Genomic DNA, 12,410 nt, shown 5'->3' with positions numbered 1-12,410 from the left:
ATTATCCCGCCAGTGAAACAATAGCACACCCAGCAATCAAGGGAACGGAGATTCATTAAACAAAAGCTTTAATGTTTCTGTCGATCCGTCAGACGGCTTATGCAAATTTTGGTTCTCGCGTCATTCAAGAAATAAGGAATAGCTAAGGAAAACGGCGAATCGGAGGTTGACGCTACGCTCGTAGAAAACGGGAATATGTAAACATTGCGTATCTGCGAGTTTGATAATTGTGTAGACCACGCCGAGTCCACCAAAATTTCTTTACGGAAGGGAAAGTAAGTAGATAAATAATGAAATAAACAACGTCCTTATCTTGTAAACTTGCACACAGACCTATTCTGCTGACGACTAAGCGAACAAATTAAGTGCGACGCACAGAGAGAGTAGCGTAAGAAAAGATGAAATGTCATGTTTGTGGAAGTAATCATCCCGGCCACGGGACTTTTAATTGCCTCAATTCTTCACGCGTGTCAGCGCCTCTTTAACAATTGCGATCGAATCAATTTTTGAATCGTCGACTTACACTCGATCATTTAGGTGTTTAAACGATGCAAGCGTATCGAGATGTTTCAATTTTCATTACCGCGGACAAAATTGTTTCACAGGGAACAGGTTACATCAAAGCGTGAATTAAAGCGTATTGCTGTATTCGATTACTTGAAGATACATAAAAGCGTGAATAAAATTATATTGCTGTATCCGATGACATAGTTACATGAAAGCGTGAATTAAATCATATTGCTGTATTCGATTACTTGAAGATACATAAAAGCGCGAATAAAATTATATTGCTGTATTCGATTACATAAAGTTAAACAAAAGCATGAATTTAATTGTATTGCTGTATCCGATTACATAAAGTTACACGAAAGCGCGAATTAAATTGTATAGCTGTATTCGATTACGTGAAGCTACATAAAAGCATGAATTAAATTGTATTGCTGTATTCGATTACTTGAAGATACATAAAAGCGTGAATTAAATTATATTGCTGTATTCGATTACATAAAGTTAACTATATAAAAGCGTGAATTAAATTATATTGTTGTACTCGATTACATATAGTTACATAAAAGCGTGAATTACATTTTATTGTTGTATTCGATTACTTGAAGCTACATAAAAGCGTGAATTAAATTGTATTGCTGTATTCGATTACTTGAAGCTACATAAATGCGTGAATTAAAGCGTACTGCTGTATCCGATAATATAAAGTTACATGAATGCGTGAATTAAATTATATTGCTGTATCCGATTACTTGAAGATACATAAAAGCGTGAATTAAAGCGTATTGCTGTATCCGATTACATAAAGTTACATAAAAGCGTGAATTACGATTACATAAAGTTACATAAAAGTGTGAATTACAGTGTATTGCTGTATCCGATTACATAAAGATACATAGAAGTGTGAATTAACGTGTTTTGCTGTATCTGATTACACAAAATGGCCAAAAAGGTTTTTAGGAGAATGAGAGGAATTAACTAAAACAACGAAAATAGTGAGTGATCACTGGTACAAAGAGTCAGAATTACTGTTCTTATAAGAATCTGCAAATAAAAAAAACGGTATAATTCAAACATAAATGAGAATTTTAAAGACTATAATTACCAAGTTGATAAATAATCGCCACATATACTTCAAGTGAATCTAAAATTATTATTATAATGTAATTATTATTCATACGATGAAACCTATTATTATGGAACAAGCCCACCTTCAAATTCAAACTTCCAAAGAATATGGTGTTCATTACGAAGAAGTAAGACGAGGTAAAGGGAAATACAGAAAGAAGAGACCCCACTTATAAAATAAATAAATATCACAACCATTGAATATTATAGCTGGGTTGACTGGTGTGCGGTAATGGCGAGAATGATCCCCAGACCTAGCAAATTTGAACAAGGCTCTGTATCTTTAGCCACGCCGCCCACTGGTTTGATTATACCTTCCAAAAGCGGGCGGAGATGTTGCTTCACCCGAAAAACATATCATTATTATTACTAAAGAAATATTGCAGCAACGCTTGCTTCAAAATTAATGCAAAGAATACATAGATATCTCTAGGCAACGCTAGTCATAATAACAGAGAAGAAAGTCAAGTGAAAGACCTACCTATTCATGGATATAGTATAACGTATCCATCCATACATTAACACAGCTATACACAATATATATATACATATATATATATATATATATATATATATATTATGTATATATAAAAGGTTGACACCTTGGTCCTGTTATTACCAGTTTACCAGAAATGTTTACATCTCGAATGATATTCATTGCCAGACATCTACGTGCAAATAAGCTCATACATCAAGAAGGCCAAAGATAATTATAAAACTTATAATTGAAAAAAAAAATTAAAAAGGGTATTGAAAGGAAAGGCATGGATATGCTTCAAAACCTAGCCTCGGAAATCACATGAGATCAATTCAGTAAAAAGTATTCTATAACATGTATCGATAAACAGCTGCACTCGAAAACTTCCTGAACTCTTCGGTGGAGACTTGCTTAGTCTGCTTATATTTAAAAACAAAGATTAATAAAACCATGATGTATTTTTGAAAAGAGAACTTTCTCCGATGTGAGAGGGGTCTGACCACAGCCCATCTGACCTTAGAATTGATTAATTCAGTGTCAATCATAAAGTACATAAAAACACAAGTTTGGCATTAACACCTGTTCTTAGATAAAACTGTGCCCCACAGGTGAAGTGTTATAAGGAGTCACAGCCAAAGTAATAACTGTAAAAATGTAGAGCGGACAAATCTTTCAACGAAGTGTATTTATCGTAAGAGGTTAAACATGAACTGCAGCACTACGATAAACAAGATGCGTTTTGGTTTTACTTTGTTGAGAGAAACCAAACGAAAACAGCATTCCACCTAGGGGGAACACCATTCCATAAATTGATAGATAAGTAACTTACTCAGCTGGAATACTGCTGTAAAGGCATTTGCAACTAAACGTTACTCCAATTTCCTAAAAGGAAAAAATAAATAAATTAACCTTGCTATTTTCGAGATTTTTTCCAACCAGTTGTTACTGACAACTGCCATAGGCTGTACTGCAATATCCTTAGAGATAACGAAGACATTCAAGGGTGAAGAAATAGGAGGATATCAGACCTGTCTTAAAGGTGTCAAAATGGCCGTTGACAGACATTACACTTGTACACCGCCAGGTGAACTGTGCATATTCCATATATTGAAATTAGCATGTCAATTGTGCCAATGAACGAAACTTAGCATGCTTGACCATATACCGCCACGGACACGTATTTTCACACATGCATGTATGAATTCTTTGTCACTTATACATGCGTGAAAAGTTATATTCACAAATACTGACCCACAAATACTGTTCAATAATCAGTTCATTATACCTTGGGAACAACTTACATCCAAAAGGGACTATAACTGATAAATTCTTCTGCACAGGTCGGGGATTTGAAACGCTACCTGGTTTAGATACAGCGATAGACAGTGACTTCGACCACTAGGCTATCAAGAGAGAATTATATCCATGTATGCATACTTTTCTCTTAAGGCCTTTGGTATTATATGAAATACTGAATTGCCATGGTTAGTGTGTCTAATTTAAAACGTTTCTTCAATCACGAATGCTTTCATGCTTTCCACAGGGACCCGTGGGCGTTTGGGGTGCGGGGGGGGGGGGGGGGGGGGGGGGGGGGGGGGAGGGGGGGGGGGGGGGGGGAAGGGGGGGGGATGGTGGGGCGGGGTCGTGAATATGATCAAATTTTCGTTCTCTGTTGCAAGAAGACGCTTATTCGGGTAAGATCCGTGACAGATTGAAAAAAGCAGTAAGCATGCTACTCCTGAATACGTTTAAAACGCTTGCAATTTTAAAGGCTGTTTTCCAAAGAAACCGTTTTAAGATTGAGGCATTAACTAAGCATCAACCACCTAACCGGAGGTAGGCAGCTTCTCCATTAAAGAAAAAGAAACTGTGAATTAGTAAAACGGCGTAAATTTTTCACATTTCTCTCTTCCATGCCAGAATCGAATTCATGACGTTGAAGTCTAAAATCCAGTTCTCTTTTTTTTTAATTACAGACGGCCGCATCAAGAGAGGAAAGAAATAAACGTTACTTTTAATTCTAAAGACATCATTTCTCTGCGACCTTCCTCGGAGATAGAGAGATATAGTCTCAGTCGAACCGATCTTCTGAAAGACAACTTTAGAATCGTCATAACCCGAAGGCACGAGGAGCCCTATAGAATATGCAAGCCAGGCGGACGGAGCGAGAAAATATATCGAATAAAATAAAAGGCTCCGGACGATATTAAGGCGAAGAAGAATCCAGCTACCGAAATATCCCGGAGTCCCGTGACAGATGGCGGATCGAGTGAGTGACAAGTGCCATTTGCTCTTTTAATTTTATATGCAGAACGCGTATGCAAGATTCACGGTTGATTTACAGCCTTGATATCCGCGGCGGTATTGACACGCGTTTGTACGTTTGTCGCCCATTAATAAGGGTCTCTATTCATCGACGCATCAAAGAAATACCACGGCATGACTTATTCTCCCGTAAGGAAACTTTTCTGACACCGCTTGTCACGCCCGTGCGCTCCTGCGTGACAGCTGACGAACGTGACATTTTCACTTCAAAGTGCGATGATGGACGCTGTCACAACAACAAATTTCTTCTCCTTATGCATATCCCAGGCGCCAGAAAAATTAACTTCAAATCTTCATCCTACAATAACGGACACGCCCCATCAATCATGGAAGGACCTCTTCTCTACTACTACACGCGCGCTTTTCCCGCAAAAGCAAAAACGTTACGACCGAAATGGGAGAATCTCCACTTTCGAGGAGGACCGGAGACGAAAGACTTGCAAGTTGCAGAAGAAGGAGCCTCGCTCCCCCGACAAACACACTTGGAAAAAAAAAAAAAAAAAAAAAAAAAAAAAAACTCGATTCCCATGGACAAGCAGAAGACAGTCCCCACCCCTCAAAAAAAAAAAAAAAAAAAAAAAAAAGTGGGCGATACCCTGTGTTACTTGTGTTAGTGTTAGGGGTAGGGGGGAGAGGGAGGGTGGGGTCATGTTTCTCCATAGTGTTAGGGGTGGGGGGGAGGGGGGATCGTGTCTCTCCATGAGTCTAAAATATAGCATCCTCAGACCAATGTCGACTGACATTTAAATTCCCTCAACCCTGCTTTGTTCATGATGCTGAAATAATGAATAGGGCCGAAGACATCAATATGCTTTCCACTCACTCAACGAGTGTGACATCACGTCATTACTCTGGTGCATGATTTACGCATTCTTTCTTTTAACTCAATTGTGCACTTACTGGATTTTACATGTGGTTAAGATGAAATACAAAACTGGCAAGAAATACACCATTGCCCTACGCTAACTCTATGGTATGATGTAACCTCTGTGTGTGTGTGTGTGTGCATATTAAGATGCACATAGTACGTACGTCATATATATATATATATATATATATATATATATATATATATATATATATATATATATATATATATATATATATATATACTGTACAACCACAAGGATCACGTGACTAAACGTGTTGTAATAACCAAAAGGAAATAATAATAAAAGACAAGCAACTAGCGCTTTCGTGAATTCGATGTGGGTACAGTGTCCTAAAGAAGTGTGATATCAAATACACGAAAGCGCCAGATATTTATGAATTTTAATATTGCCTTCCTGGCTTTGGCAGTGCACACACAAACATAGACACAAACATACACACACAAAAATACACACACACACACACACACGCGTGCGATCAAGAGACCTTACACACATTCTCCACTGTTCTCTGAATACGAACAGATTCAAGAGCCAGGAATGAGCATGAATGCACTCACCTGTCATTCTGGGCAATTATACAATCACTAACCTGCTTTGAGGTCATACCGAAAGTATAAATATTTGGCCAACATTTTTCGCCTCAACCGAACCTAACTTATCAAAACTGCCGTTCACATATACTCCTTTTCAGACAAGAAATCTCTTCATTTAATCTCATTAACGCGTTCAGTGCGTTCTTAATGCACTGTAGTGTTATACATCACAAACAAATAATACAATTATAAATGATCGTTTCTATAATTTTCGTCTTGATCGGGTTTGGAGAAAGCAAAATTATCCGAGCATGTTAATCATCATTCTGGACAAAATTAGTATAACTATGGTATATCTGCATGAAATCACAATTGAATCTGTTCCCCGTACACAGAGATCTGTGAGCTGAAGTTAAAAAAAAAATTAAAAAAAAAACAATAAAAAGGCTAAGGCAACGAACTCTTTTGCCATATTTCATAAACTTCCTATAAGGATGTAGACTTAGGCAATCCACAACAACTTCATGAAATGTTTCATGAACCCAATTCAGCTAAATTATTCCCCCCCCCCCCCCCCCCCCCCCCCCCCCCCCCACCCCCCCCCCCCCCCCCCCCCCCCCCCCAAAGAAGTAGAGTAACCGTAGGAACTAGCAAGTTGGGAAGACTGCATTCTCATGCTAGGTTTATAGGCGCAGAGCGGTCAGTGCTCATTTCTTATACCAGTTGCATTAGTCTGTTAACTTGAGAACAGCTATACTCTGTTCTTTTCCATCTATCCATCCGCCTGTGGTGTTTGCGCATGGTAGCACTGCGTCCCGGGCTTTAAATAATATCCTATTTCGAATATTAACGGTGTAATTCGCATACAGTAAATTATTAAAACACTTTTCAGTTGCAAATGTCCACCCAGATATCCTTTTTATTTACCAAAAACTTAGACATACCGTAACTATTTAAAGCCCGGGACGCAGTGTTACCAAGCGCGACCACCACAGGCGGATGGACAGATGGAAAAAAACAGAGTATAATTATATGCCACTTCGGTGAGAGCTCAATAGGTTTGCATGGCTCCTAAACCAATGGTGTCTATATTTAGAGCGATATTTTCTTTTATCAATGATCTTTCATAAACTCCTAATTAAGCGCCTCAGTGGCGTGGTTGGTGTGGTGTTGGCGTACCACCTCGGTGGCCGCGATTTCGATTCCCGGGCATTCCACTGAGGAGAGAGAGAGAGATGTGTATTTCTGGTGACAGAAGTTCACTCTCGACGTGGTTCGGAAGTCACGTAAAGCCGTTGGTCCCGTTGCTGAATAACCACTGGTTCCTGCGATGTAAAACACCTACAAACAAACAAACAAAAAACCTATTTAAACTGTGCCGAAAATCTTTGTTTAAAGAATAATACGAGATCGATTTCTAAACAATAATTACCTGATAAACTGAAATTCAAAGGGATATTAGTCAAAATACAAGAATCATTCCAAGACTGACACCAGACACAAAGCTACAGCAGCAAATGTCATGATAAAAGGCTATTACTGAACACTTACAAATGATTCAAGATATGTGCCTATCATTAACCCATAAATCAGTGGGTGATTCAGAATTTATGGATACGACGCCAGGCTGTTGGAGGTAAGCAATGACAGTATAATATAAATACTACTGCATGACACTTAATGCGAGAAACTCAAAAATAAACTCTTAATAGATAAGTAGAATGGAACTATGTATAAAAAAAAAAAATTATTTTGCCAATCACAATTTAAGATTACCCATTAGTCCACTTAGAGAAGCGACATATAAGACTATTTAACTCGACTAAATTTTAAATAATAATAATAATAATAATAATAATAATAATAATAATAATAATAATAATAATAATAATAATAATAATCTCATAACAGTGTGAGCCACTACAATGGCGAAGAAGTCCAGAGGTGTAAGGTTACGTTAGGTTAGGAATTGAGGAGGAGAATAATAATAATAATAATAATAATAATAATAATAATAATAATAATAATAATAATAATAATATACTTAGGAAGCAGACCCTCTCTCAAGCATACTTTATTAAAAGTAATGGCTACCTCAACAGCGTTACGCTTGTAGATATTCTCCTCTATTTTTCGAATAGCGGCTTTTTCAGTACTACTGTTTAAGTAGTACTGAAAAAGCCGCTATTCGAAATATAGAGAAGAATCTCTACAAGCGTAACGTTGCTGAGGTAGCCTTACTTTTAATAATAATAATAATAATAATAATAATAATAATAATAATAATAATAATAATAATACGAGACTGTTACCTTCTAATTAACGGTGCCTCTACACTAGAGTAAAACATATACCAGACATACACAGACAACTTATCTCAAACATATCACAGAGAGTTTGAAAACAAGTCAACGACCGTGAGTGGAGAACGAACCTTGGCAAACTAGATTTAAATCACCGTACTAAGCAATAGAACTACTCATAAGCCGCTGACTCGTACTCGACATGTTTGTGACAAGTGCGTTCAAATTCCTAAACTGACTTTTATCAGTAGAGTCAGGTATAAACTGAATGGTAATTTGGATAGGACGCTTATGATAACCCTTGCGCGTGTGATATGCCGACTGGACTTCTTGACAGACAATTAAGATGAAACTCGTGACATGAATTAGATTCTGACCATAAAATTGGAGAAACAGTCAAAACTAGTATTGAAACAGGATGACGTATGATGCATAATCATTGACTTGCGAACGAGGTGCATAGAAAAACATAATGATGTCGCCCCATGGTCAGTTACGACCATTTAGAGCAGGTTGCACCATGAAGACGGCGCGTGATAGTCGTAAGAAATGGAATGTAGAAATTTGGCCCATGGCCAAGCGCTGGGACCTACGACGTCATTCAGCGCTGCAAGAGAAATTGAGAGTTCAAAGGTTCTGGAAGGTGAAACAGGAGGAAAACCTCAAAGCAGTTACACCATGAAACAATTGTTAGGAGAGAGTGGAAAGTAAGATGGAAGAAAGAGAATATGAACACGGGTAAAATATAAGAAACGAAAGGGGTTGCAGCTAGGGGCCGAAAGGACGCCGCTAAGAACCTTAAGGGTCATACCGCCTTCAGTAGCATTGCGTGAGGTTCAACTGACGGCATTAACTCCCTACGGGGAGGATGATAGATGATGTTATCGAAGATTGAAGGCCGATGGCCTGTAAATGAAATTTCAGAATCAAGCGCATGGGATTGTTTACGAAACAACCATTCAAAGAGTCATTCCAGTGGCTTGAGCTGAACTCTTGGACATCAACTATCGATCAGAAATGAGACGCAAAACACACACACACACACACACCACACATCACTTGGAATCTGATTCTCAGTCAAATAATGATTAAATAATGACGAGCAACTAATAAGCGGAGTTTGACGGAAAATACTCCTTCCTAATTTGGATGATGATATAAAATGAAGGTAAATTGTTGATGTTTAATAACTTTGAATTCATATCGTCAGGCGATTATCCTGGTTACAGTCAGTGAAAACATTCTGATGATTGCTCATATTTCCTAACATGAAATACTTATATGAAATTAACATCCTGATAATTGCTCAAACTTAACATAAAATACTTAAGTGAAATTAACATTCTGATAAGTGCTCATACTTCCTAACATGAATAACTCATATGAAATTAGCATTCTGATAATAGCTCATACTCTCTAATATAAAATAAATGAAATTAAGCTGGGCTACATTGCATAACACACTTAGAACACTGACCCTTCCAATAACTGGGCCATATACTGTTAACAACAAATAACAGGTTACAGAACACGTTATAGTTCATTATTACATATTTCCCGAACAACCGGAACAATAAAAACTTTTCTGTGACCAGATAAAGTAGAAATATATCTTAAGACAACTGGCTATTACCCCCAAATGACTTTACTTTACGTCGCTTCTGATACAAAGCTTAATAAGCTCGCCTTATCGTTAGTAAACATGTGGGAGATCATGTATTATAATCATTTTACAGAGATAAGCAACATTATCATATGGAAGTTTGGTTATATACCTAGCTTGCAATAATGGGCTTACTTGTGACTTCACGTCTGAGAACGGAACATGGCATGTCAGTAACTTGATTGTTTATGCTCATTTTGAAGACATAATAACCCAATAATACCCAGTCTTTGAAATTACCAACCCCACTGAATACAATGTAAACTAAAATTTACTACTATGCTGTTTTTCTCCATATGGGAAATAATTGATTCAAACAGGTACAAAATCCTTTAAATTGACTAACAATATCTGATTTTGACGCTTGATACAGTACTCTCTCTCTCTCTCTCTCTCTCTCTCTCTCTCTCTCTCTCTCTCTCTCTCCGACTTGGATCAGATCAATTTTTGACTAGCGTTTCAACCCTACACAGCTCTCGTATCTATTGCCAATAAACTTAAATAGCCGTTAATAATCTCTAAATGCAACTCCCTCCCCGGGGAGAGAGAGAGAGAGAGAGAGAGAGAGAGAGAGAGAGAGATACCACCACCCGACTGTTTAAAACAAATTCATATCGAAACATCAATATATACCTTCTATCCGTCATCAAACGGCAAACAATTACTTAAAACATGCGCGTCATGGAAATATGAACCTTTCTGTGCATGCTGATAAAGACACTTTTCCCAAAACTTAAAGCAATAAAGCGAAATCTAATTACAGAGGAGGATAGAGTTAATGAAGGCACAGCGTAGCAGGGCAACCGAAAGTAAAACTGACAAAAATAAAAATCAAAATAATGATAAAAACGGCAGTCGAATATTTGTGAGCAACTTGCAATTCAGCGGACAAATAAAAACTACCATTTAATTTATGCTAATATTCTCATTGGTAATTAGTATGGCCGGCATCAAAGGAGCTCTCGTGCGAGCGTGAAAAATTAATATTTTCGTAATGAACAACGTGTAAACCAATTTCCCCCTCCATACATCGAGTGAGGATGAATATAATCGCACGGGGCGTGTGCAGTGTGTATACATACATTCCGACGTGAATAATACTATACGACTGAAGTGAACTTTTTGCTCCGAAATAGACGCTTGTGCTAATTAGAGTCACCCCAAGCCACCGTATATCAAATCTCCTTGTCCAAACAAAAGGCTCCGGGAAGGTAATTTACAGGAGAAAACTTTAAGGAGGATAACTCCAAACAGGATTACTTTAAGGAGGATAACTTCAAACAGAATTACTTGAGGGATAACTCCATAGATAATTACTTTAAGGAGGATAACTCCAAACAGGATTAATTTAAGAAGGGTAACTCTAAAGATGATCACTTTAAGGAGGATAACTCCAAAGAGGATTACTCTAAGGAGGATAACCTCAAACAGGATTACTTTATGAAGGCTAACTCTAAAGAGGATTACTTTAAGGAGGATAACTCCAAAGAGGATTACTTTAAGGAGGATAACCTCAAACAGGATTACTTTAAGGAGGATAACTCCAAAGATTACTTTAAGGAGGATAACTCCAAAGATACTTTAAGGAGGATAACTCCAAAGAATATTACTTTAATGAAGATAACTCCAAAGAAAATTACTTTAAGGAGGATAACTCCAAACAGGATTACTTTAAGGAGGGTAACTCTAAAGAGGATTACCTTAAGGAGAATAACTTCAAACAGGATTACTTTACGAAGGGTATCTCTAAAGAGGATTACTTTAAGGAGGATAACTCCAAAGAGGATTACTTTAAGGAGGATAACCTCAAAAGGATTACTTTAAGGAGGATAACTCCAAAAAGGATTACTTTAGGAAGGATAACTCCACAAATGTTTACTCTAAGGAGGATAACCTCAAACAGGATTACTTTAAGGAGGAAAACTCCAAAGAGGATTACTTTAAGAAGGATAACTCCAAACAGGATTACTTTAAGGAGGGTAACTCCAAGGAGGATTACTTAAAGGAGGGTAACTTCAAACAGGATTACTTTAAGGAGGATAACTCTAAAGAGGATTACTTTAAAGAGGATAACTCTAAAGAGGATTACTTTAAAGAGGATAACCTCAAACAGGATTACTTTAAAGAGGATAACCTCAAACAGGATTACTTTGAGGAGGATAACTCCAAAGAGGATTACTTTAAGGAGGATAACTTTCAAACAGGATTACTTTAAGAAGGATAACTCCACAGATGATTACTCTAGGGAGGATAACTCCAAAGAGGATTACTTTAATTAGGATAACTTCAAACAGGATTACTTTAAGGAGGATAACTCCAAACAGGATTACTTTAAGGAGGATAACTCCAAACAGGATTACTTTAGGAAGGATAACTCCACAGATTATTACTCTAAGGAGGAGAACACCAAAGAGGATTACTTTAGGAAGGATAACTCCAAAGAGGATTACTTTAGGAAGGATAACTCCACAGATGATTACTCTAAGTAGGATAACTTGAAACAGGATTACTTTACAGAGGATAACTCCAAACAGGATTACTTTAAGTAGGATAACTTCAAACAGGATTACTTTAAGGAGG

General features: G+C 37.3%; 1 protein-coding gene across 1 annotated transcript; it reads left to right on the top strand.

Annotated features, from left to right (window-relative positions):
- The first annotated feature begins 8,642 nt into the window (after positions 1 to 8,642).
- LOC135224895 (uncharacterized) lies at positions 8,643 to 12,045 on the top strand. Its single transcript, XM_064264220.1, has 3 exons — positions 8,643 to 8,810; positions 11,214 to 11,510; positions 11,716 to 12,045. Exons 1-3 carry the CDS (start codon positions 8,643 to 8,645, stop codon positions 12,043 to 12,045), a joined length of 795 nt encoding a protein of 264 aa, XP_064120290.1.
- The last annotated feature ends 365 nt before the right edge of the window (positions 12,046 to 12,410 follow it).

The sequence above is a fragment of the Macrobrachium nipponense genome, chromosome 12 (assembly GCF_015104395.2).
Source record: "Macrobrachium nipponense isolate FS-2020 chromosome 12, ASM1510439v2, whole genome shotgun sequence".
Taxonomy (NCBI): Eukaryota; Metazoa; Arthropoda; class Malacostraca; order Decapoda; family Palaemonidae; genus Macrobrachium; species Macrobrachium nipponense.
This window is presented reverse-complemented; position numbering and strand designations above follow the sequence as displayed.

Coding starts and splice junctions, on each gene's coding strand:
- LOC135224895 (XM_064264220.1), top strand. CDS start 8,643: ATGTCGCCCCATGGTCAGTTACGACCATTTAGAGCAGGTTGCACCATG. Junction 8,811..11,213: donor GAGTTCAAAGGTTCTGGAAG/GTGAAACAGGAG, acceptor GATCACTTTAAG/GAGGATAACTCCAAAGAGGA. Junction 11,511..11,715: donor ACAGGATTACTTTAAGGAGG/GTAACTCTAAAG, acceptor GTTTACTCTAAG/GAGGATAACCTCAAACAGGA.